At 43.0% G+C, this 26944-nt stretch overlaps 1 protein-coding gene across 1 annotated transcript in view; it reads left to right on the top strand.

The window, feature by feature from the left end:
- Window positions 1-10167: 10167 nt before the first annotated feature.
- Ppm1d (protein phosphatase, Mg2+/Mn2+ dependent 1D) overlaps window positions 10168-26944 on the top strand; it is a 44891-nt gene continuing 28114 nt past the window's right edge. The window contains exons 1-2 of the mRNA XM_070027093.1: window positions 10168-10881; window positions 20831-21059. Coding sequence (XP_069883194.1) covers window positions 10407-10881; window positions 20831-21059 — 704 coding nt within the window. The 5' untranslated portion in view covers window positions 10168-10406. The remainder of the gene's footprint in view (window positions 10882-20830; window positions 21060-26944) is intronic.

Genomic DNA, 26944 nt, shown 5'->3' with positions numbered 1-26944 from the left:
AGCTCCACTTCTAGTTTTCTGGTGGTTAACTAGAGATATGTGTCTCACAGGCTTTCCTGCTTGGGCTGGCTTTGAACATGATCCTCAGATCTCAGTCTCCTGAGTAGCTTGGGTTAGATAAACCTGTACCATTGTGTTAGAGGCTTAGAGCAATCTTGAAACCCTGAGTTCAAAATAAAATGAAAGTATAGTAGGTACATAAACCCATAACAGTCATTTATCATCATTATTGAATGTTATCTACTGTGCATTACTGTGTGTACTTGTATATAACCTGCAGCCTGGTAGGTTTGTTTATACCAATATCACCATAAACACATAAGTAATGCATATTACACATGACTAAATACTTTATTTTTTTTTTGGGTCCGGTCGTGGGGCCTGAACTCTGGGCCTGGGCGCTGTCCCTCAGCTCTTCAGCTCAAGGCTAGCGCTCTACCACTTGAGCCACAGCACCGCTTCCAGCTTTTTTCTTTTTGCTTATGTGGTGCTGAGGAATAGAACCCAGGGCCTCAGGCATGCAAGGCAAGCGCTCTACCACTGAGCCAACTTCCCAGCCCCATGACTAAATACTTTTAAGGTTATTATAGAGTGTAGTCTTATTTATATATAAAAAGTTTGTTGTAAAACACTATGTCATGTTAAGCCAATAGCAGCCTCATACCTTTGAATATTATATTTATTGATTGAATAAAGAGGCACATCATTAAATGATTGATTGATCCATACCATCTATAATTATTTCAACATACTCCATGGTGGATCACATGATGAAAGTGACTAACAAAGCAGTTCTTCAAAAATACTTCTGTCATGAAGCAATGCATGAGTCTATACTCTTTTAAGAGTTCATTATCTTGAAACTAAGAACAGAAAATCTTGCAAATATCTACTAATAACTACCAGTCAGAGAAATGAGATCTATTAGAAAAGGCTGTCATTTGGAGGGATAAGAGTTAATTTTATTTGGATTATTTTTATGCTATAGGTGAATAGTACCTGAAGGAAACGGCATACTATAGGATAGAAAAGGAGGCTATGAAAACAGAATAAAAGAAAAAAACTTGTAAGGTCCTTCCTTAACCTGACGTCTCATTAGTTTATTCATCTTAGCAGTTGGAGAAATTCCTTATTTCTAGGGCAATTTCCTTCAACTCACCCTACAAAACAGCCAGGAAGGAAGATCACTACATCTTGTACCTGAAACAGTGGCAAATGGAAAATTAGGTCATCAAAACTCAGTGTCAAGGTATTGTTACTTAGCTTTTTCCTCTCAAGGCTAGCACTGGTTTCTTAGTAGCTAAGGAAGAGTGTGAGATTGTGATTTCAAGCCCAGTACCAACACACACACATACACACACACACACACACACACACACACACACACACACAAATCTAAATCACCTGAGGTGGCTCACTGCTGTAATTTTAGCAACTCACGAGGCTGAGAGCATGAAGGTTCGAAGCCAGCCTGGGGCAGAGAAATTGGCAAGACTCTTATATCCAATTAACTAGCAAAAACCTCACCCTGGAGACATGGCTCAAGTGATAGAACTACAGTTGTGACAGGAAAAGCTGAAGAAAGCACAAGGCCCTGAGTTCAAGTCCCAGCACTGGCATCAAAAAAAATCACCTGGAACTTTAGTTTGAAAAAACAATGGGGAAAAGTTCACTAAGACAAACATTTGGATGACTCCTGGCATTGGCTGTCTTTCAGCTATGTGTAGGATGCTAAACTGTTAACTGATTAATAAAACTCATATGGTGGAAGATTCTAATAGTATTCATATAAGTAGTGAGAGACCTATAGAAAATAAATGCAGAATATTTTAGGCATTTATGTATATGCATATATGTTTGTCTTTTTTCTTTTTTCTTTTTTTTCTGGGGGGGGGTCCAGTCATGGGCCTGAACTCTGGGCCTGGGCGCAGTCACTCAGCTCTTCAGCTCAAGGCTAGTGCTCTACCACTTGAGCCACAGCGCCACTTCCGGCTTTTTCCTTTTTGCTTATGTGGTACTGAGGAATGGAACCCAGGGCCTCAAGCATGCAAGGCAAGCGCTCTACCACTGAGCCACCTTCCCAGCCCACATATGTTTTTCTTAAATGATAAAGTAAGTTTAGCAGACCAATAGACATAATCAAGGCTATTATATAGGTTCTTATATAACTATTTAAAATGTAGTCATTTAAAAATATTAAAAAAAAACATTCTTAGCTTGTAGGCTAGAAAACAAGACAAACAAACTTAGAAAGGAAACCAGCTCAGAACAGAAAGAGAAGGGAGCCCAACTGCCAAATAAAGACAGGAGAAATGGTGAACGGCAGAGAAAGGAGGTTTATCAAATGGCATGTCACAGGAAGAAAGCACTAAGTTCATACATGTAAATTGCTTTAAATAAACCATATACATAGGAATGGCACCATAAATCATGATCATAAAATCATGATAGTAACAATATTATTACTCCTTTTGCAGCTTTACATAAATGATCACCCTAAATTATAGATGAGGATGTGACAGTAGGATTAATTTAATCCAATTATTTCACAAGACTTGTGAAATTTTGACTCAGAATAAAAATTGACTTCTTAGTGAAATACTGTGATAGGCATTGTACTGACCACATATACACCATCACAGTTAATCCTCCTAATATTTCTTTTTGTTTGTTTGTTTTTGAACTCTGGGCCTGGGCACTTTCCCTCAGCTCTTCAGCTTAAGGCTAGCACTCTACCACTTGAGCCACAACGCCACTTCCAGGTTTTTCTGTTTATGTGGTGCTGAGGAATCTAACCCAGGGCCTTATGCATGTGAGGCAAGCACTCTACCACTGAGACACCTTCCCAGCCCATCCTTATAATATTTCTGTGAGTTAGATACTATTATCTCTATTTTACAGATAAGATATTGAAGCTTAGAGATATTAACATACTTATACTTGCTTAGGGTGAGGTAAATTAGACCCCAGAGGTTCCTGCTCCAGAGTTCATCTATGGGATTAGTTCTACATCAGTCCACCTTTTAAAATCAACTAGGTAGTGTGGCTCAGAATTAGAGTGCTTGCTTGGATTTGGTGAAGCTGGGGTCCATGGCCAGCACTGCAAAAACAAACAAACAAACAAAAAAGACAATTGATTTTCCAAATGTTTACACCAAAGCACATAGCCAACAAGGCACTGGCTGGGAAATTCCCAAGCAGATGTAACAAGTTGTCACTGAAATGAAAATGTTAATCATTTTTCCTCTATAATACATAACTTGCTGGTCAACTTTTCTGGATGAATTCCTTTAATAATAAAATAAGTTGGCTTTCTGTGTGTTGCTATAAGAAGAGCTAATTGGGGGGCTGGGAAGGTGGCTCAGTGGTAGAGTGCTTGCCTTGCATGCCTGAGGCCCTGGGTTCCATTCCTCAGCACCACATAAGCAAAAAGAAAAAACCTGGAAGTGGTGCTGTGGCTCAAGTGGTAGAGCGCTAGCCTTGAGCTGAAGAGCTGAGGGATAGCGCCCAGGCCCAGAGTTCAGGCCCCACGACCGGACCCAAAAAAAATAAAAAATAAATAAAAAAGAGCTAATTGGGTCTGAACAAAGTAGCCAGTGCCCGTCATTGCCAGTGACCCAGGGAAGCACAAGTAGGAAGAAGGAAGTCCAGGCCAAAGAGGGAATAAAGTGAGAGAGACTCTACCTCAAAAATAATCAAGGCTGGGCTGGGAAGGTGGCTCAGTAGTAGAGCGCTTGCCTTGCATGCCTGAGGCCCTGGGTTCGATTCCTCAGCACCACATAAGCAAAAAGAAAAAAGCTGGAAGTGGGTGCTGTGGCTCAAGTGGTACAGTGCTAGCCTTGAACTGAAGAGCTGAGGGACAGTGCCCAGGTCCAGAGTTCAAGCTCTATGACCAGCAAAAAAAAAAAAGCAAAACAAGGAAGTAGAGCTGTGGCTCAAAGTGGTAGAGCACTATCCTTGGAGGAAAAAAAAAAAGAGCTCAGGGACAGTGCTTAGGCCCCTGGTTCAAGCCCCAGGAGAAGCAAAAAAAAAAAAAAAAAAGGAAAAAATGTTAAAAAAAAATCATTATTCCATTTACCTTTAGCTACTCCACTTATTCACAGACAAACATCCTCAATGTCTTTTTGTTTTGTTTTGTTTTGTTTTTTTTGGCCAGTCATGGGGCCTGAACTCTGGGCCTGGGCACTATCCCTCAGCTCTTCAGCTCAAGGCTAGTGCTCTACCACTCGAGCCACAGTGCCACTTCTGGCTTTTTCTGCTTATGTGGTGCTGAAGAATGAAACCCAGGGCCTCATGCATGCAAGGCAAGCACTCTACCACTGAGCTACCTTCCCAGCCCAAGCCACTTTCCCAGCCCCTGAATGTCTTATAATAAAAGTATCATCAAAGTATCTTTGTCATCACCTCAATCTTCATCAATTTTCAATTCCTATCACCCTAACCTGCTTCTTCCAAACTCCTATACTTTATGGACTATGTAAGTAATACCTCTGTAGATATATCCATGGATTATTGATAGTAACATTACTTGAATACTACTGACCATTGACCATATGAGCTTTTTAAAATTCTGTGATTTTTGAATATAACATCCTCTTTTGTGTGTGCTGGTCCTAGGGCTTGAACTCAGCCCCAGTCCCTGAGCTTTTTTGGCCAAGGCCAGTGCTCTACCACTACCACCAGTGCACTACTACAGCTCCAGTTCTGGCTTTTTGGTGGTTAATTGTAGGTTAATTGCCTGGGTTGACTTTAAACCATCATCCTTAGATCTCTGCCTCCAGAGCAGCTAAGATTATAGGCATGAACCACTGACATCCAGCTCTTTTACTTTGTAAACCTCTCTGACCACCCATATTCATCATAAGGGAGTGGGTCTGCTTATTTAGAACAGTTCTTAGTCCCGACATTCCACTTTTTGTTGGGAGCTTTCTAGTACATTCTAGAATGTTAAGCAGCATAACTGACATTTACCCACTAGAGGCCAGTAGCATTCCCTCTTTCCCAGTTGGACAACCAAAAATGTCTACAGATATTGTAAAACGTCCCTTAGGGGAAAACATTGCCCATAGTTGAGAACCACTTGTCTAAAAGTAATCTTGATGTGGGTTGGAAGTAAAGCTTAGTGGTAAAGCACCAGCCAAGTGTGTACTAGGCCCTAGATTCTATTCCTAGCATTTGACTTAGTTCTGGCAAACACTAGGAGAGTATGGATGATTTCTTTTCTTCCTTTCCTTTTTCTTTCTCTGTGTGTGTGTGTGTATACACACACGTGCATGCACACACCCTCACACACACAAGTCCTGGCTTGAACTCAGGGCCTGGGTACTATCTCTTGAGCCTTTATGCTTAAGGCTAGTTTTCTACCACTTCGGTCACAGCTCTACCTCCAGCCTTTTGATGGTTAATTGGAGATAAGAGTCTCATGGACTTTCCTGTTTGGACTGGCTTCAAACAACCATCCTCAGATCTCAGCCTCCTAAGTAGCTGTGAGCTACTAGCATCAGTCTTACTCTTAATTTTGTTACTTTTTTTTTTGTCAGTAGTGGGGCCTGAACTCTGGGCCTGGGCGCTGTCCCTCAACTCTTCAGCTCAAGACTAGCGCTCTACCACTTGAGCCACAGTGCTCCTTCCGGCTTTTTCTGTTTATGTGGTGCTGAGGAATCAAACCCAGGGCCTCATGCATGCAAGGCAAGCACTCCACCACTGAGCCAACTTCTTTTTAATTTTTTTAAAATTTTATTTTTTATTATAAAGTTGATGTACAAAGAGGTTATAGTTACATAAGTCAGGTAAAGAGTACATTTCTTTTTTTTTTTTTTTTTTGTAGGTCATGGGGCTCGAACTCTGGGCCTGGGCGCTGTCCCTCAGCTCTTCAGCTCAAGGCAAGCGCTCTACCACTTGAGCTACAGCGCCACTTCCAGAGTACATTTCTTTTTGACTAAAGATGAGACTAAGGGGCTGAGAAGGTGGCTTAGTGGTAGAATGCTTCCCTACCATGCATGATGCCCTGGGTTCCATTCTTCAATATCACATAAAGGACCAGCCTTGAGCAAAAGCAGCTAAGGGACAGTGCACAGGCCCTGAGTTCAAGCTCCAGGACTGGAGAGAGAAAGAGGAGAGAAAGAGAGAGAAAGAGAGAGAGAGAGAGAGAGAGAGAGAGAGAGAGAGAGAGAGAGAGAGAGAGAGAGAGAGAGAGAGAGAGAGAGACTTTTTAATTTTTTTTGGTTGGATGTGGGGCTTGAACTCTGGACCTGGGTGATGTCCTCAAGCTCTTCAGCTCAAGGAGAGTGCTCTACCACTTGAGCCACAGAACCACTTCTGTATTTCTGTTGGTTAATTGGAGATAAGAATCTCACTTTCTTACCTGAGCTGGCTTTGAACTGTGATCCTCAGATCTCATCCTCCTGAGTAGCTAGGATTACAGGTATGAGCCACTGGTGCCAGCCTTTTTCCTTTTGTGCCTATACTGGGGCTTGAACTTAGAGCCTGGGCACTGTCTCTCAGCTTTTTTGCTCAAGGCTAGAATTCTACCTTTTGAGCTATAGTTCCATTGCCAGCTTTTTGGTGGTTAACTTGAGAAAAGACTCTTACAGACTTTCCTGCCTGGGCTGGCACTGAACCATGGTCCACACATCTCAGCCTCCTGAGTAGAGGGGATTATAGGCATGAGCGAGCCATTGATATTTGGAAGACCAAGTTTCTGAAACAAAACAAAAAAAATCAGGCTGGGAAGGTGGCTCAGTGATAGAGTGCTTGCCTTAAATGCATGAGGCCCTGGGTTCGATTCCTCAGCACCACATAAACAGAAAAAGCTGGAAGTGGCACTGTGGCTCAAGTGGTAGAGTGTAAATCTTGAGCTGAAGCGCTGAGGGACAGTGCCCAGGCCCAGAGTTCAGGAGTTTATGCATGTTAGTCAAGCACTCTACTGTAAGCCACATTCTCAGCCCTATACTGATTTTGATTTCTTTGTAAAAGGCAGTTATTTTCATGTGTTTACTGTCATCCCACACTCAGAATTTGTTCATTTATGGCCTTTCCCTCAAAGACAGTAGTGTTTAAGCCTGAGGAAAGTGGTACTAGAGGGGAAAAAATGCTACATAGCTTTTTCTCTTTTTTTTCTTTTGTAGGTCATGGGCCTGAACTCTGGAGTTTTACTTGGTTTTGTTACCAGTTTTCATCTGAATCTGCTGGGGAATGGGGCGATTTTGCTTTTGTTTTGTGGCCAGGAAGCACTTGATTCTGAAAATCTCTGAGAGAAGACATGGTAAGAAACCCAACTGAGCACACTGATCCCAATGGTGAACAACAGCTGATCAGTGCCAGGTGCCTGCTGGTGGCTCACACCTTACTCCTAGCTACTCAGGAGGCAGAGAACTGATCATTGTGGTTCAAAGTTAGCCAGGGCAGGAAAGTCCTTGACACTCCAATTAACCACAAAAATTTGTAAGTGGAGCTGTGGCACAAGTGATAGTGTGCTACCTTTGAGCAAAAATACTCAGGGAGCCGGGAGCCAGTGGCTCATACCCGTAATCCTAGCTACTCAGAAGGCTGAGATCTGATGGTTCAAAGCCAGTCGGCAGGAGCATCCATGAGACTCCTATCTCCAGTTAACCACCAGAAAAGTGGAAGTGGCACTGTGGATCACATGGTAGAGTGCTCACCTTGAGCTGAAGAGCTCAGGCCCAGAGTTCAAATCCCTACGACTGACAAATACATACATACTTAGGGACAGTGCCTAGCCCCGGAGTGTAAATTCTCCCACCCTCCAGTAAATTGGGTTAGTATTTTGTACTGAAGGCACTTTGTACATGTTTTTAAGTTCTTGTTCCACTTTAATAAAACAACATCACAGGCAAGGTACCACTGATGTGGTTTATGGCAGAAAGGTATGCAGAATTCCAAACAGTAAACTTACTCACAGGAGAGTTCTGGTCCCTATATCAGAAGACTGGCTTTTTTTTTTTTTGTCTGAGACTGGGACTTGAACTTGGTATCTGATGCTTTCACTCATTCATTGGCTCATTGGCTGATGCTTTACCACCAGAGCTACACTTCCAACTCCTATCATATATTGGTTCTATTATTTAAAATAATATTTAAGATCACTATGTTTACTTGTGGTGAAAACTGATAAATGAAGCAGAGCTTTAATGAGCAATTGGAACTAAATTTGGTAAATTAGGGAGATTTAGCTTAAGAACATAAAGAGGATAGAGGCCTCAAAGGAAACTAATAAAAAAAATGTAATAAACCTCCTGGGAAATTTTAATCAAGAAGTTTAATAGAAATAAATCATTACTAACACTAAAAGCTAACATTTAACTGAATTCATATTGCATGCAGGCACTATCCTATTTTTCCCTGAATTATCTTTTAATTTTTTTTCTTTATAATTTTAGGACCTGAATACTTCTGCCATGTTAAAGAGCTAGAAAGTGAAATAGATTTTCTGATCAGTGGGAGAAATTGCGATTTTCCTGATGAGAGAATATACTAGGAAAATGATATAAGAAATCTGAAAAGCAAACTATACATTAATATCATTAAGTGTTCTTAATATGTAGCCAATATTCATTTAAAAATACAAGGTTCTCCTTTTTAAACAGGTGGCTTAATAATTCACTTTTAAGTGTCAGTCCTGTGGATCTTTCTAAGTTTACTAGAAATCAAATGTCTGGACTTACAGCTCCACATGGATAAAGCAGTGAGGATTCTAAGAGAATCTGTGTCAACACTAGTTCAGAAACTAAAATTGTCTTGTTACCACTTTAAAAGCAATGCTGGCGTGGTAGCCACACACCTATAGTCTCAGCTACTTGTGACGCTGAAATGAGACAGTGAACACTTGAGCCCAAGTCTTAGATACTAGCCTGGGTAAACTTAGAAAACAAAAGGAAACTTTAGTTTTCAGAAAACTAAAGCTCTCAGAAAACAAAAGAAAAATTAAGTTCTAACGTACCGTTCTCTGATTTTCCCTTCAAAATGTGAATGGGGTTTAAAAATGGTTTCTAGAATAAGTACAAAAAAATAATTCTGACGAGTAGGACAAGCGACGTAGGAATCACTTCAAGAAAAACCTTAAAAAAAAATCCCAAATCCTTAATGATTAAAGTAAGGCAAATTTATTTAGGAAGGGCTGTGGTAATAGGCATAAGGATTACTGTAGAAGTATCTTGCAGGGGGCGAAGAGACTGGAATCAATTCCCTTACTTATAAAGCATTCTTCTGTTTGTCTTAGTTATGCCAAATTTTGTGTACAACCCCCTCCATACTCATTTTAATGTAATTACAAGAGCAAACGCCCAAAGCTGTCCAGGAAAGAGCTGTGGCTGAACCCAGTAAAATGGAAAAGTTGTACGCGGAAACTAGTACAAACGTTTTAGCGTTGGGATTGTGACCTACCACCGGGTTAAGAGCGAGGTTCACCACCGTCGAATCAGAGCACTCGAGCTCTTGGCCGTTTTGCTGCTATTCGCCATTGGTACATTGGAATGACACCCCAGATACAAAGCTGTATCCAGGGTAAGTCAGACACAAAGTCGTTTACCAAAAGCCGAAAACCTCGATGCAGAATTAAACTCCGTTCCCCCTCCACCCCCGGTGTCGGTTGATGTCTCGTCGTGTGAAACCGCGCCGTAAAAGGTGCAAAGTTGCCAGGTTTTCTTACCTAGATTGGCCTGGCACATCCCACCCAAACGCCTTTGGCTCACTAACGGCCATCGAAGGGAAGCTTCCCGCCATTTCCCTTACGAGGGAAGGAAGGCCAGATCCTACCACCCGCTCAACTCCCCCATTTCCTACACTCGTGGGAGGCCCGAGCTAGCCAAGCTTTTCCCGCAGCGACCAGGAAACTATCCCTAGGATTCCGGGGATGAAGCAAGTAGGCCACCAACCAAGGTTCTCGGCAAGTGCACGGCAACGGCACAAAACCCCGGAGCTTCCAATAACCGGCAGCAAGATGAAGCCCCAAAAAAGCGTTTGTATCGTGACCCTGAGCCCGCCAAGGGAGGCGGGAGCCCGGCCGTGGGCACCAGAGAGTGAAGGCTGGGGGTGGAGGGCGGGCTCGCTCAACTCGACTCCTGATTGGTCCGTCCCGGGGGAGCCTCGTGACGTCAGCAAGGGGGGGAAACGCCTGATTTGTGTGGTGGGCGCTGGCAGGCGGGGGGGAAGAGCTGCGCAGGCGCAGCTGCTCCGCTCCGCTCGCCTTGGCTCTCCGGCCCAGCTCTCGCGGACAAGTCCCGACATCGCGCGCCCCCCCCCCTCCGGGACCGCCCCCTCCTCCCTCTCGGCGTCGAAGATAAACAATAGTTGGCCGGCGGGCAGCGAGTGCGTCTCCCGCCGCCGGGTTCGGCGGGCTGAGTAGGGGGCGGGAGGGGGGGGACCGGCGGGATCCCGGCCAGCCGGCCATGGCGGGGCTGTACTCGCTGGGAGTGAGCGTCTTCTCCGACCAGGGCGGGAGGAAGTACATGGAGGACGTTACTCAGATCGTGGTGGAACCCGAGCCGACTGCTGAGGAGACGCCGTCGCCGAGGCGGGCGCCGGTTCCGCCGTCGCTTTCGCAGCCGGCTCCTCCCGCTCTTCCTGGAGCCGGAGTCTCGGGGAGAGGCCCGGCGGCCGCAGCCCGAGGCTCCCGTGACCCTTCTCCGGACGCCGCCGGAGCCTCTTCGGGCATCGGCCGCTGCTGTCGCCAGCGCTCCTCGGTCGCTTTCTTCGCCGTGTGCGACGGGCACGGCGGGCGGGAGGCGGCACAGTTCGCCCGGGAGCACTTATGGGGTTTCATCAAGAAGCAGAAGGGCTTCACCTCCTCTGAGCCCGCCAAGGTTTGCGCCGCCATCCGCAAGGGCTTCCTGGCTTGTCACCTCGCCATGTGGAAGAAACTGGGTAAGTTCCCAGGCTGGTTTGGCGCCGCTTTTATTTTATTATTTTTTTTTAAAAAAATTTCAGGGTTCTGAAAAAAAAATAATAATAACGTCCAGAGTCGCCCCAGCCCCAACCCCTGGCACCCAGAGCGCTGTCGGCAAAGTGATGTCAGCGAAGACTAAGCCCGGGGCCCACGACGCCGGTCAGGGTCCACGTCCGGGCACTCCCGAGTGGCCTGGCGAAAGATAAGGGGTTTCTGTATCCCAGCAACCACTCCTCGCTTTCTATCTCCCCTGCAAGGATGGGGGGGGGGGCGGGGGTGGAAGCGATCGTTCTTCCCTTTTCTCTGATTCACTTTGGTGACCGTCAGCGAAAAGATGTTTGAAACCCGGCGCCAGATTTTGACCGAAAGATCAGTTGAAGAGGCACTCTTCCTTCGAGAGTCGGGCCAGAGGAAGCGGGAGAAGGCAAAAAATTAGCATCTGTCATAATTTTGCTCTTGTTGGTTGGGTTTTTTTTTTGTTGTTGTTCCTCTCGGTTGCCTCCTACTGGTGGTGTCATTTCTCCAAATTGACCTGGATGGCTCATTGGAGTAAAGCGTAAGCTCATTTAAAAGGGCTGCCATGTAATCATCCAGCAATTTAGAAGTCTCGGAAGGAATTCTTGTTGTGTCGGTCATGTTTTCAGATCGTCAGCTTGTACTGCCGATGAGAAAGGAAGACCTCTTAAATTGGCCACACGTTTAGCCTGTTAAGTTCTGCAAGGTTTTTGTTTCGTGTTTTTTTTTTTTTTTTTTTGGTGGGAGTTGGGTTGCCAGTTGCTTTTAAGTAGTTCTCAAGAGTTGCTGGTAGAAAAGGGCTTATAAATTTTAAATGCTCATTGAGGTAGCAAAAGGAATTTGTAAAAATTGGATGGAGTTGTAGTTTGATCTTAAATTTGAATGTTTTGTAAGATATTTTTGCCCTTAGCATATATTATACAGTACTATAGTTTCTTTTTTTTTTTTTTTAGGACTATAGTTTTTTGTCTGCTGCTGTGAGTAAATGGTACACACATCTCTGTTAGTGAAAAGAAGCGATGCTCTTCTGTGGTTAAAAAAAAGCCCTGTTAGTGCTGCAAATGTGGCTTAATGGTAGAGTGCTTGCCTAGCATGCATGAACCCCTGAGCTTGATTCCTCAGTAACACATAAACAGAAAAAGCCAGAAGTGGCTCTGTGGCTGAAGTGGTAGAATGCTAGTCTTGAGCAGAGACAGCCCAGTCCCTGAGTTCAAGCCTTATGACCGGCAAAAAAAAAAAAAAAGCCCTTTTATTAAAAAATTCCATAATAATTTTTCCACCAGTAGAACATAGATAGAGGAAACTCACAAACTTGTAAAATACAGGACATATTTAGAAAGGTATTGTTCTAGAGTTGTGAAAAAGCTAGTTTCCAAGTCTGTTTTCCATTTGCTTGGCTTTTGGCCAAGAAGTATTTGATTGATTCAAGGCTCAACCACTAGGCCTTTTGGAGGCGGATCCTATGTAATCCCAGGGGCTCATATTATGGATTTATTTTGTTTGTGTGGGCAGAGTAGAGCTGAAAGCACTGCAGTATATTCTAGAAGTGTGTCATCCCTGACTGTAAAGGAACTAAAAGTAGATAGCAAAGCAACGAGATAGAGGAAGATGAGACACAAAGAACTCTGTAGAATCCTGTTTATTTGCAGTACACTTGGGCAGTGTGAATTTGCCAAATGTTTGCATCTGAAAGATAAAAAAAAGCTTTTTTTTTTTGGTTGGTCGTGGGGCTTGAACTCTGGGCCTGAGCGCTGTCCTGCAGCTCTTCAGCTTAAAGCTAGCGCTCTACCACTTGAGCCACAGCACCATTTTCAGTTTTCTGGTGGTTTATTGGAGATAAGAGTTTCACGGACTTTCCTGCCCAGGCTGGCTTTGAAGCTGGATCCTCAGATCTCAGCTTCCTGAATAGCTAGGATTATAGGCATGAGCCACCGTGCCCAGCAAAAAGCTTTTAAGAATTGAACTTTTGCTTTAAAAAAAAAATTGGTGCTGGGGATTGAACTGAGGGCCTCTCACATGCTAAGCACAAGCTGTTTCTTGAGCATTTTTTTTTGGGGGGGGTCTGGTCGTAGGCCCTGAACTCTGGGCCTGGGCGCTGTCCCTCAGCTCTTCAGCTCAAGGCTAGCACTCTACCACTTGAGCCACAGCACGCACCACTTCCGGCTTTTTTCTTTTTGCTTATGTGGTGCTGAGGAATGGAACCCAGGGCCTCAGGCATGCAAGGCAAGCGCTCTTCCACTGAGCCACCTTCCCAGCCCTTCTTGAGCATGTTTTAATAAAGGAGACTTGATGTTAAATTTCAATGTATAGGTTTTTTACACGCACAGGAATCAAGCTTTTATTTGTATGATGCATGGTTTATTTAAGCTAGATCCTTTTACTTATATACATGCTAAACTTTATTTAATTTGTACCACAGCTAAATCTGACTTCATCTTTAAAACTTAGAATTAGGAAGTGTAAATTAAAAGTCTTCCACTTTGTTTACAGCTTTCTCTCTTCCCCTCCCCCCACCTCTCTCTCTCTGCCAGTCCTGGGGGCTTAAACTATGGGCCTGGGTGCTGTCTCTGAGCTTTTTTGCTCAAGACTAGCACTTAACCACTTGAGCCACAATTCCACTTCTGACTTTTTGGTGTTTAGTTGTAGATGACTCTCATGAACCTTTCCTTCTGGGACTGGCTTCAAACCTCGATCCTCAGATCTTGGCTTCCTCAGTAGCTAGTATTACAAGGGTGAGCCATAGGCATCTGGCTTCAGCCATTTTTCTAAAATAAATTCTGCAGTTTGTAAATCTATAGGCCAAAGTCCTTTCCTGTTTACATTCATTCTCTGTATTCAGCTTTATGCTAGTCTTGTTTTTATCAGATTACTCTCTTTATATTTTCAGGGCACATTAAAATGGTCCATTTTCTTACATTTGCACCCTCCATGAACCATAAATATATTTATCATACAGAATCTAAGTTATTGTTTATTTTCCCCTTGTGGAAACTAAAGTTTCTTTTAGAATTAAATTCCTTGCCTCTACTGGAATATCTTCTTATGAGGATTCCATAATTGTGGTTTTTTTGTGTGTTACTGGGGCTGGAATTGAAGTTAGGGCCAGGAGTTCTAGATTAGCTTTTTTGCTGAAGATTCGAGTCATACCTGTACTTCCAGCCTTTTGCTGGTTAATTTGTGTGATGGGATGGCTCTGAACCTTGAGCCTTAGATCTCAGCATTCTGAATAGCTACAGACACTCGTCCCAAATTCAGAATTAGGTTTTTTGAGCAACAATTAGAAATTTACTATTGTCTTGAAGAAAATGTATACCAAATGACCAGTGAAGTCCAGGCTGGCCTGGTGCCCAGAATCCACCTGCCTCTGTCTTTTGAATGCTGGGATTATAGGGATTTAACACCACCCCCGCTTTTTTTTTTTTTTTTTTTTTGTCATGCGTGGGGCTTGAACTGTGGGCCTGGGCCCTCTCCCTCAGCTCTTCAGCTCAAGGCTAGTGCTCTACCATTTGAGCCACAGCACCACTTTTGATTTTCTGGTGGTTTATTGGAGATAAGAGTCTCATGGACTTTACTAACCAGGCTGGCTTTGAGCTGCGATCCTCAGCTCTCAGCCCCCTGAGTAGCTATGATTACAGGTTTGATCCACCAGTGCCTGGCTTGGTTTATTTTTTCATGGGGAATACTAGCACTTGAACTCAGAGCCTCACACTTGCATAGCTTGCTCTACTGGCTCTGTGTTATTTGAGTTACACCTCCAGCTTTGCTTTTTGCTGATTCTTTTGGAGTCTAGTGGACTTTTCTGCCATGTTTTCTTTGAACTGTGCCCAGCAGTTTAATATTCTTTTGTCATACTTGACGTTTAAGAAATAATGTTATGAGGGCTGGGAAGATGGCTTAGTGATAGAGCGCTTGTCTTGCATGCATGAGGCCCTGGGTTCGATTCTTCATCACCACATAAGCAAAAAGAAAGCCGGAAGTGGTGCTGTGGCTCAAGTGGTAGAGCGCTAGCCTTGAGCTGAAGAGCTGAGGGACAGTGCCCAGGCCCAGAGTTCAGGCCCCACGACTGGACCCCCTCCAAAAAATAATAATGTTATATATAACTGGGAATGTGGCTTAGTGGTAGAGTGCTTGCCTAGCATGCCAGATGCCCTAGGTTCGATTCTTCAGTGCCACATCCACAGAAAAAGCTGGAAGTGGTGCTGTGTCTCAAGTGGTAGAGCACTAGCCTTGAGCACAGAGAGGCTCAAGGACAGTGTCCAGGCCCTGAGTTCAAGCTCCGGGACCTGCAAAAAAGAAAAAGAAATAATGTTATAAGATTTATTTGAGCTTTTTCAAGTTTACTCATTTCAGGAAGCCTTCCTTTTCTTGAAGGCTGGGGTTTGAATTCAGAGCCTCATGCACACTAGGCAAGAGCTCTACAAAAACAGAATTATATCTCTGTCCCCTGTAATAATGCTCTTAGCCCTTTCTCTGGTAATCTTAAAGAGGATGGTGAAAAAAAGCACAACTTTTAGCTGTGTATAATATCATGAGAACCAACAGATAACAGCATTGATGTTACAAGGAATAAGGGACAGACTTTTTGTTGTTGTTGTTATTTGATTGTGGGCCTTGAACTCTGGGCCTGGCTGCTGTCCCTGAGCTCTTCAGCTCAAGGCTAGTACTCTACCAATTGAGCCACAGTTGCCACTTCTAGTTTTCTGGCTGGGCTGGCTTTGAACCATGATCCTCAGATATCAGCCTCCTGAGTAGCTAGGATTACAGGCATGAGCCACCAGCACAGGCTTTTTTTTTTTTTTTTTTTTGTCGGCCGTGGGGCTTGAACTCTGGGCCTGGGCGCTGTCCCTCAGCTCTTCAGCTCAAGGCGAGCGCTCTACCACTTGAGCTACAGCGCCACTTCCGGTTTTCTGGTGGTTTATTGGAGATAGGAGTCTCACGGTCTCTCCTGCCCAGGCTGGCTTTGAACCGCGATCCTCAGATCTCAGCCTCCTGAGTAGCTAGGATTACAGGCGTGAGCCACCAGCGCCCGGCAAGCACAGGCTTTTTTTATTTGCTTTGTTTTGTGCTGGTTCTGGAGGTTGAAACTCCTGGCATTGTTGCTTCGCTTTTTCACTTAGTAGTCACAGTGTTTATAAAGGTAGATGTAATGTGAAAGTTTATTTACACATTTAACATGGACTGAGTGTAGAGCAGTCATTTTAAAAGAGTTTAAGGTGGGAATGGGGGTAGTAGGGAGGCAAAGAGGGAGAAAAATGAGGGAGGGGGTAACAAGTTCGACAAGAAATGTACTCACTACCTTATGTAACTATAGCTCCTCTGTACATCACCTTGACAATAAAAATTAAAATAAAGCAGATAACCAAAGGAATTAGGAAGAAGGAAAATTAGTTAAATTGTTTATAATTTTGGCTGATCAATTTTGTTAATTTACAATGGAAGGTTGGAGATGGAGACTGACAAGACTGTCAAGAAAAGCTTTAGGGCTGGGAAGGTGGCTCAGTAGTAGAGTGCTTGCCTTGCATGCATTAGGCCCTGGGTTCGATTCCTCAGCACCACATAAGCAGAAAAAAAAAGGCCGGAAGTGGCACTGTGGCTCAAGTGGTAGGGCATTAGCCTTGAGCTGAAGAGCTGAGGGACAGTGCCCAGGCCCAGAGTTCAAGCCCCGTAACTGGCAAAAAAGCAAAGAAAAGAAAAGTTTTAAAAAGGAGTGATAGTGATCACCCCGTGATGTTGCAAGGAATAAGTTACAGGCTTTTTTTTTTGTTTTTGGTCGGTTGTGGGGCTTAAACTCTGCGCCTGGGCGCTGCCTCTCAGCTCTTCAGCTGAAGGTTAGCGTTTTATCACTTGAGCCACAGCGCCACTTCTAGTTTTCTGAGTGGTTAATTGGAGATATGAGTCTCATGGAGTTTCCTGCCTGGGCTGGCTTTAAATCATGATCCTCAGATCTCAGCCTCTTGTGTAGCTAGGATTACAGGTGTGAGCCACTGACGCCCGGCCAGCATTCAGTATTGATAACTGTCAGAGTCCAGGAAACAATCTTCATCAGTGAAGGATGACTATCTTTTTCCTCATCTTTTCTGTCTCTATTCCCAGACAACCCCTGACCCTCTTTCTGTCCTGTAGATTATTGTGCTATTTAGAATTTTGTATGAATGAACTCTTACAGTATGTATTTTTTGATACTCACTATGGTTATTTTGAAATACATTCAGGTTATTGCACATATCAATAGCTCCGAAGCTCTGGTTTGTCTGCAGTTGTTAATTTTAATCTATCAAGTAATTAACTAATTAATTTGCCAGTCCTGGCGCTTGAACTCAGGGCCTGGGCACTGTCCCTGAGCTCCTTTTGCTCAAGGCTAGCACTCTACCACTTGAGCTACAGCACTACTTCTGGCTTTTTCTGTTTATGTGTTACTGAGGAATCAAACCCCCAGGGCTTCATGCATGCTAACTAAGCCATCTACCACTAAGCCACTTTCCCAGCCCTGCTGTTTAGTTTTTGATTTTGCTGTGCTGGGGCTCAAACCTAGGGCATTGACCATGTGAGGCCACTGCTTTAAGTGTGAGCCATATCCTGTGATTATAAAGTCTCCGTGCGCGTGCGCTCCCCTCCCCCATCCACTGGTACTGAGAATTGAACCCAGGGCTTCATACGTGATATACAAGCATCCTACCATGTGTGTTGTATCCCTAAGCCCTTTTGTTTTGAGTACAGTGTCTGGTACTACCTGTGCCCAGGCTGACTTTGAACTGTGATTTTCCTGCCTCCACCTCTAGAGTAGCTGGGTTTGCAGGCATGTACAAACACACAGCTAGCTATAAAGTTTTTCTTTATGAAGTTATATTTTTATTACCTTTAGTTGTACATTGGGATATCCATTTAACAAAAAAAATTATAAGTACAATGTTTCTTGATCAATAGCACCCCTTTGTAAAGCTTTTCTCAACAGTAGAATAGCCAATGATGTAGAAGGCAAGATAAAAATCACAATTAGCATTATAATAATAAGTTCAGCTGAGAAACATCATATAACTAAAACTAGAGGATGAAAATTTGAGAAACAGACACATTAGTTCCTAGGAGTGCTGTGCCATATTCCGAAAACCTGAGTACCTTGAAACAATAGGAGTTTATTTTTTCATGGTTTTGAAATGAAGTGAGGCAAATCTGAAATCAGAAGTCTGAAATTAGTGAGATAAATCTGTTCGTGTGTGTCTTCCAGCCTCTGATGGTGGTTCTTGAGCATTCTTCAAGGTTAGTCTGCATCTTTATTTCCTTTTCTGCCTTCCCCATTTCTGTCTTCTAAGGACACTTGTCTTTGGTATTAGTGCCCACTCTAATCCAGGATGATCTCATTTTAAGATTCTTAACCTATTTACATCTATAGAGACCCCTTTTCCAAATAAGGTCACATTCACAGGTTTTGTATATGTCTTTTCCACCTGCTAATATTTACGGCTGGTATGATGGCATACACCTGTAATCCCATTGACTGTGGAGGCAGAGGATTAGGAGGATTAGGAATTTGAGCCCAGCCTGGAGACTCAAAAATATTGTACAAAAGGGCTGGGGCCATGGCTAAAGTGGTAGGTAGAGTGATGTTCTAGCCTATGGAAGGGCCTAGATTCAGTCCCCAGTACCATACACACACACAAAGAGTACTTAAGTCAGAGCTCATTTACTGCCATGTCCTTTATGTTCTTAGTTTTAAGTCATTAAAAAAAGGAAGCTGGGTGCAGGTGGCTCATGGGTGTAATCCTAGCTACTCAGGAGGCTGAGATCTGAGGATCATAGTTCAAAGCCAGTCTGGGCAGGAAAGTTCATTAGACTCATCTCAACCACCAGAAAACTGAAAGTGGTGCTGTGGCTCAAGTGGTAGGGCCCTCACCTTGAGCTGAAGAGCGCAGGACAGCACCTAGGCCCAGAGTTCAAGCCCCCAATGGGAAACCTGCAAAAAAAGGATAAAAATGTAAGCAATTAGGGCTACTTAAGAAAGAAAATTTAGGGCTGGGAAGGTGGCTCAGTGGTAGCATGCTTGCCTTGCATTCATGTGGCCCTGGGTTCTATTCCTCAGCACCACATAAGCAGAAAAATCCACAAGTGGCACTGTGGCGCTAATGGTAGAGCACTAGCCTTGAGCTGAAGAGCTGAGGGACAGCATCCAGGCCCCAGAGTTCAGGCCCCACGACTGACCAAAAAAAACCAAACAAACAAAAAAAAAAACCAGTGCACTTTGAATCAAAATCTCAAAAGGTGTTTGTTTTTTAATTTTGCAAGTTTATAAAGTTCATTGAAGAAAAATACATGAATTATTTACTTTTTATTTTTATTTTTTGTTGGTCATGGGGCTTGAACTCTGGGTCTGACACTGTTCCCACAGCTCTTCAACTCAAGGCCAGCACTCTACCACTTGAGCCACAATGCCACTTCCGGTTTTCTGAGTGGTTAATTGGAGATAAGGGTTTTAGGGAACTTTCCTGCCCCGCTGGCTTTGAACTGAGATCCTCAGATCTCAGCCTCCTAAGTAGCTAGGATTACCAGCATGAACCCCAGTGCGTGGCTTTTTTTTTTTTTTTTTAATTTTTTTTTGCCAGTCCTGGGGCTTGAACCCAGACTGGGCACTGTCCCTGAACTTCTTTTGCTCAAGGCTAGCACTCTACCACTTGAGCCACAGCACCATTTCTGGCTTTTTCTGCTTGTGTGGTATTGAGGAATCAAACCCAGGGCTTCATGCATGCTAGGCAAACACTTTTTCATTAAGCCACATTCCAGCTGAAAATTTTTAAAAAGAATAAATGGGGAACACATAAACTCCAATTACTAGAAGATAATATAAATAGGTTAGTAGGCTGGGTGCAGGACTCCTTTTGAGACATATTCTAATAGGATTATGGTGAAATGTCAAATGAATTTCAGGTCATTACAAAATATTTGTACGTGTTACATGTGCCATTGACAAATTGTGATTTAAATAATATTATGTCTGAATTTTTACTTATTTCTGCCTCCTCATTACCATTTTGTTATTTAGATACTTTTTGTGAATGGCTGAATTATTTGTATGCTAAAGATAACTTAATGTTTCCTGTATGTCTTGCGTGTTACTTAGGCTTAGGCTATCACCTCTCTTCACATTTATTATAATAGCTTCTGTTCTTTTTTTTTAAAGCATTCTTAACTGTAGAATATAGAATCTACTCTAGTTATTTATAGCCTCATCAAGAGGTAGTTAAGGCACAAAGGGGCTGGAGAAATATTATAGGCAGAATTTTTAGGAATTTTTCTACTACCCAACAGCAGAAGAGCTAAGCAGCTGCCTCTATGTTTGATTTATGCAAAGTTGATAACCTCTGTGTTGCATTCATTCATCCATTCATGTTTTTTTGAGACAGGATCTCACTAAGTGACCCAGGCTGGCCTCAAACTCATGATCCAGCTGCCCCACTCTCTAGAGTGCTGAGATTATAAGCCTGCCAGTGATTTATTTCTTGCAAGATTGGTTTGACAGTTTTATTATAGTTAAAATGATTTATAAAATTTATTAATGTATTAAATAATGGATTAGCATAAGCATTTACAATTTTTTTTTTTTGTCGGTTGTGAGGCTTGAACTTTGGACCTGGGTGCTGTCCTTCTGCTCAAGGCTCAAGGCTAGCACTCTACCATTTGAGCCACAGAGCCACTTCTGGCTTTTTCTGTTTATGTGGTGCTGAGGAATGGAACACAGAGCCTCATGTGTACAAGGCATGCACTCTACCACTGAGCCACCTTCGCAGCCCCCAAAATATTTTTCTTTAGATTTTTTTCTTTGTATATTCACATGTGAACAAATTAATTCAGAATTTGTTTCTGTTTGTATTCTGATACTGTGTTTACTGAAAGAGTAAAATATTTTATTTCTTTTTACAGCAGAATGGCCAAAAACTATGACAGGTCTTCCCAGCACATCAGGGACAACTGCCAGTGTGGTCATCATCCGAGGCATGAAAATGTATGTGGCTCATGTAGGTGACTCAGGGGTAGTCCTTGGAATTCAGGATGACCCAAAGGATGATTTTGTCAGAGCTGTGGAGGTAACACAAGACCATAAGCCAGAACTTCCCAAAGAAAGAGAACGAATCGAAGGACTTGGCGGGAGGTAATCATTCTATTTTGTCTTTCTCCTCTTGGTTCTGTTTAGTGTTCATTCTCTTTCTCTATCTCTTTCTCTGTATTTATCTCCATTTCCCTTCCTCCTCCTCTTCTCTCATTCTCTGCCTATCCCTGTAGTCCATGCTTGTCTGGAATTCCTGATCTGTCTCCCTCCCTTTTTTTGTGTGTGTGTGTGCCAGTACTGGAGCTTGAATTCAGGGGTCTATTTCTTTTTTTTTTTGTCAGCCGTGGGGCTTGAACTCTGGGCCTGGGCGCTGTCCCTCAGCTCTTCAGCTCAAAGAGAGCGCTCTACCACTTGAGCTACAGCGCCACTTCCGGTTTTCTGGTGGTTTATTGGAGATAGGAGTCTCATGGTCTCTCCTGCCCGGGCTGGCTTTGAACCGCGATCCTCAGATCTCAGCCTCCTGAGTAGCTAGGATTACAGGCGTGAGCCACCAGCGCCCGGCTCAGGGGTCTATTTCTATCACAACTGTCACTCTGCTTCTTGAACCATACCTCCATTTATGGTCTTTTGCTGGTTAATTGGAAACAAGGATTTGTTTGCCCCTGACATCACATCTCAGCCTTCTGAGTAGTAGCTAGATCATAGAGCCATTAGTACTTGGCTGAAGATTTTTTTTTTTTTTTGTTGGTTGTGAGGCCTGAACTCTGGGCCTGGGCACCGTCCCTCAGCTCTTCAGCTCAAGGCTAACGCTCTTCCACTTGAGCCACAGCGCCACTTCCAGCTTTTTCTGCTTATGTGGTACTGAGGAATTGAACCCAGGGCCTCATGCATGCAAGGCAAGCACTCTACCACTGAAGAATGTTTTTGATCAATCTTATTTGTTAGGTCTTTTGGGTTTGTTCCATATCTATAGTGAGACCAAAAAAAAAATTTAACAAGAGAAATGGTATTGTTTTATGTTTTTACAAGTATCTTTAATGTCTCATGTATAGGTGATAGAGTCTCAAAATTTCTCTATTCAGTCTGTCAGGATATTTTAATTTGATCTTAGCTGAAATAAAGCTGGTATACATAGTAGGAAAAGGCAGGAATATCTTAAATTGATTTCTTGCTTGCCAGTCCTGGGGCTTGAACTCAAGGCCTGAGCACTGTCTCTGAGCTTCTTTTGCTCAAGGCTAGCACTCAACCATTTGAGCCACACACAGAGCCACTTCTGGCTTTTTCTTTTCTTTTCTTTTCTTTTTTTTTTTTTTTTTTTTTGGGTCCGGTCGTGGGGCCTGAACTCTGGGCCTGGGCGCTGTCCCTCAGCTCTTCAGCTCAAGGCTAGAGCTCTACCACCTGAGTCACAGCGCCACTTCCAGCTTTTTTTCTTTTTGCTTATGTGGTGCTGAGGAATCGAACCCAGGGCCTCAGGTATGCAAGGCAAGCGCTCTACCACTGAGCCACCTTCCCAGCCCCAGGCTTTTTCTATGTATGTAGTATTGAAGAATCGAACCCAGGGCTTCATGCAGGCTAGGCAAGCATCCTACCACTAAGCCACATTCCCAGCCCCTCAACATGAATTTTAATGTTATATTTTCTTTGACTTCAATAACATTTGTAAAGAGTTTATATTTTGTCCCTTATCACTTAAAATACCATCTGGACAGTTGGACTGATGTTCTTTGCCATTTGGGAGCAGGTGTCTTTTTGTAAAAATTGAGCCATTTTATGATGTATTTCCTCTATTCCCTCTGTCCCCAACCTAGGCAATTGGCCAGCATTCTGTTTTTCCAGCCTTCTGTTGCTGCTCAGTCAGCTCCCTGCATGTCAGGCTGTTGCTTTTTATATGCCTTTTAATCATATAGGACAACAGAAGGGAGTGCAGTGAAAGCAGCATCTTTTGTAACAGTGCTTTGTTTTTTTGACACTGGACTTAAAACTTACATGTTTAACCAGCACCATTGTCTTTTTGCTCCTTAGAAACATAGAGACTATAATGTCTTTGAATATTAAATAACAAAAGAGAGTTCCTAGTATAGTTTTATTGGAAGCAGCTACTTTAATTAGTTAATATTAAGTCATTTAATTAATTAATTAATTAATTAATTTTGGTCTGGTCGTGGGGCCTGAACTCTGGGCCTGGGTGCTGTCCCTCAACTCTTCAGCTCAAGGCTAGTGCTCTACCACTTGAGCCACAACACGCACCACTTCCGGCTTTTTTCTTTTTGCTTATGTGGTGCTGAGGAATCGAACCTAGGGCCTCAGGCATGCAAGGCAAGCGCTCTACCATTGAGCCACCTTCCCAGCCCCAATATTAAGTCTTTTAGAGTGAAGTGTTAAGAAAAAACAATAGGATTTTAAGGTAGTTTGAAGGCAGGATGTTGGCAGACCTTCTCATCATAATTCTTTTTTTTTTTTTTTTTTTTTTTTGTCGGTTGTGGGGCTTGAACTCTGGGCCTGGGCGCTATCCCTCAGCTCTTCAGCTCAAGGCTAGCGCTCTACCACTTGAGCCACAGCATCACTTCCGGCTTTTTTCTTTTTGCTTATGTGGTGCTGAGGAATCGAACCCAGGGCCTGAGGCATGCAAGACAAGCGCTCTACCACTGAGCCACCTTCCCAGCCCTCATCATAATTCTTATGTTTCATGGATTTTCATGAATGGGAAAGTCACTTTTCTCTTTTTTTTACAATCTGCATTGAAGAAAGCACAGTATATAATAAAATGCCTTTGACACTGTAACTCTTGTTATGACTTAGATATTGGCTTTCAAGAACTTAGAATTAAACTAGTAGGGTAAACGAGTGATTTTCTGCTCTGTGTTAACAGCTACAATTTCTAGTTATGTACTTGTTTCAGTCCTTTATTGCATACTTCAATATTCTAAGTACTACTAGGCACATATGACTACTTAAATTTAAATAGATAAAAATTGAATTTACAATCTGTCCCTCATTATCCTTGTCACATTTAAATACTTACTGGCTAAACTGGCTAGTGGCTACTGTGGATAGTGCAAAACAAGCATTTCTGTCATTGCAAATCACCTGGCATTTATTTGATTGTTTATTTTTTATTTTTATTTTTTTATTTGATTGTTTATTTGTATTGACTTTGTGGTGGTATTTCTCAAACCTAGTGCCTTGCTATATATATGCTAGGCAACTGTTCTTGGCCTGTCCTCTTTAGATAAACTTGTCTTCTATTTTAGAAAGAATATTGAAGCTTTTTACTTGTTCAGTTCATGTTTTTCTTGGCTCAGAGGACGATTGGTCTTTTCTTATTTATAAGCCAAATCCTTCTTTAGGACTTTTATTTTGTTTTTCTCCTAGCATCTTCATTCCTTCAAACTCTGAACTGAGGTGGAAAAGTCATAGAGGTAAACTCTGTAGGTGCTCCTTAAGTGTAGGCTGTATCAGCCAGTCATAGTTACCTGCTATCTTCAGTTTTCTTTTCTTTTTTTTTTTTTTCTATTTTTATTTTTTTAGATCTGGTTGTGGGGCCTGAACTCTGGGCCTGGGCACTGTCCCTTAGCTCTTCAGCTCAAAGCTAGTGCTCTACCACTTGAGCCACAGCACCACTTCTGGCTTTTTTCTTTTTGCTTATGTGGTGCTGAGGAATCGAACCCAGGGCCTCATGCATGCAAGGCGAGCGCTCTACCACTGAGCCACCTTCCCAGCCCCTGTCTTCAGTTTTCTTTATCTTGAAGCCTTGTGACTTTCAGTGCAGAAATATTTAGTGTTCATCAGGTTTAGAGAGATAGAGCCAAGCCACTCAAAGTCAATAAGCTGTTAAGAAAGTGATATAAATATATGCCAAGGTGTCTTATTACTTACTAGTGATTAGAAAATTAACTGACAAGAAGGTGATTCACTTCTGCAATCTTACCTGCTTGGGAGGCAGAGATCAGGAGCATTATGGTTTGAGGCCAGCCAAGGAAAAAAGTCAGTGAAATCTCACCTCAACCAGTAAGCTGGATGTGATGTTTTATGCCTATGGGTCTAACTATGAGAGAGGGCTTGGTTAGAATTGAAGTTCTAGGCCAACTGGGACAAAAATGTGAGATCCTATTCTGAAAAATAACTAAAATGACTAGGGGTGTGTATAGTTCCTGCCTAGTATGCATGAAGTCTTTAATTCAAACCACAGCACTACAAAACAAATCAAAACAATCCTTCATCAATATGAGTATACTGAGGCAGAGAGAGAGAAGAGAGAAAAAATATACGAGCATACTGGGACTTGCATTCTGTGCCTCCAGTTCTCATTCAGCTTTTTTGCTCAAGGGTGGCACTCCAGCTATGTCTCTACTTGTGGCTTTTTGGTCCCTGGGCTGTCTTCAAACCAAGTAGCTTGTATTACAGGCATCCAGCATCCAGCTTTTTCCCCTTCCCTTCCCCCTTCCCCATTCCCCCTTTTCCTTTTCCCTTTTCCCTTTTCCCTTTTTCTTCTCCTCCCCTCCCCTTCCCTACCTTCTTTTTTGCTACTCCTGGGGCTTGAATTCAGGCTTGGGCACTAGCCCTGAGCTGTTGCTGCTTTTTTTTTTTTTGTCAGTCATGGGGCTTGAACTCTGGGCCTGGGCGCTGTCCCTCAGGTCTTCAGCTCAAGGCGAGCGCTCTGTCACTTGAGCCACTGCACCACTTGGTTTTCTGGTGGTTTATTGAGGAGTCTCATGGTCTTTCCTGCCCGGGCTGGCTTTGAAACCTGATCTTCAGACCTCAGCCTCCTGAGTAGGTGTGAGCCACCAGCGCCCGGCTCCTGAGCTTTTGATCAAAGCTAGCCTCTACTACTTGAGCTACAGCACCACTTCTGGCTTTTTCTGCTTATGTGGTACTTAGGAATCAAACCTAGGACTTCATGCATGCAAAGCAAGCACTCTACCACTAAGCCACATTCCCAGCCCCAGTATTATTTCTTAGAAATGCTTTATGTCCCATCTTTTTCCAGCCTTCAGAAGAACATTTTAAATTTCTATGGACAGAGATTTTCTTTAGATTGAAATGTCTTTTTTTTTTAAATCCCATTTCAGTTATGCAAGGCACAATTCAGAAACTATTATATCTTGAAAGTGTATTTTGAATGTTTTACTAATTACAGGTTTTGGTTGTTCCTATGGTAAATTTCCAGGTGGGTTTTCTTACTTATGACTGTATAGCTGATTTGTTTTCCAAAGTCTAGTCTCACCTCTCTTTTTTAGACATAAAATGTCTTTTATTCCAAATCATAAAAATAATACCAAACAAATGTATAAGTTGTGCTGATACCTTTTTTTTTTTTTTTTTGGTCAGTCATGGGGCTTGAACTCTGGGCCTGGGTGCTGTCCCTGAGCTCTTCAGTTCAAGGCGAGCACTCTACCACTTGAGCCACAGTGCCACTTCTGGTTTTCTGGTGGTTCATTGGAGATAAGAATCTCACGGTCTTTCCTACCTGGGCTGGCTCTGAACCGTGATCCTCAGATCTCAGCCTCCTGAGTAGTTAGGATTACAGGCGTGAGCCACTGGTGCCTGGCTGATATAATATTTTTAAGTGATAATTGCATAAATAGTGTTTTTGAGTTCAGTCATATTGACAGTATATCATTTGTTTTGTCTTCATTGACTTTCACTACCAAGTTGTAAGAACAATTACCATCATGTTAATAATAGGATTTTGATGTACCTGGACATTGCACAATCTCCAATTAAAGCATCAGTACAGCTTTAATTCATCAAAGGATATCAAAAGAAATTTGGAGGGGGCTGGGAAGGTGGCTCAGTGGTAGAGTGCTTGCCTTACATGCATGAGGCCCTGGGTTCGATTCTTTATTATTATTATTATTTTTTGCCAGTCGTGGGGCCTGAACTTTGGGCCTGGGCACTGTCCCTCAGCTCTTCAGCTCAAGGCTAGTGCTCTACCACTTGAGCCACAGTGCCACTTCCAGCTTTTTCTGCTTATGTGGTTTTGAGGA

The sequence above is a fragment of the Dipodomys merriami genome, unplaced genomic scaffold, assembly GCF_024711535.1.
Source record: "Dipodomys merriami isolate MVZ:Mamm:240054 unplaced genomic scaffold, mDipMer1.0.p SCAF_19, whole genome shotgun sequence".
Classification (NCBI taxonomy): domain Eukaryota; kingdom Metazoa; phylum Chordata; class Mammalia; order Rodentia; family Heteromyidae; genus Dipodomys; species Dipodomys merriami.
This window is presented reverse-complemented; position numbering and strand designations above follow the sequence as displayed.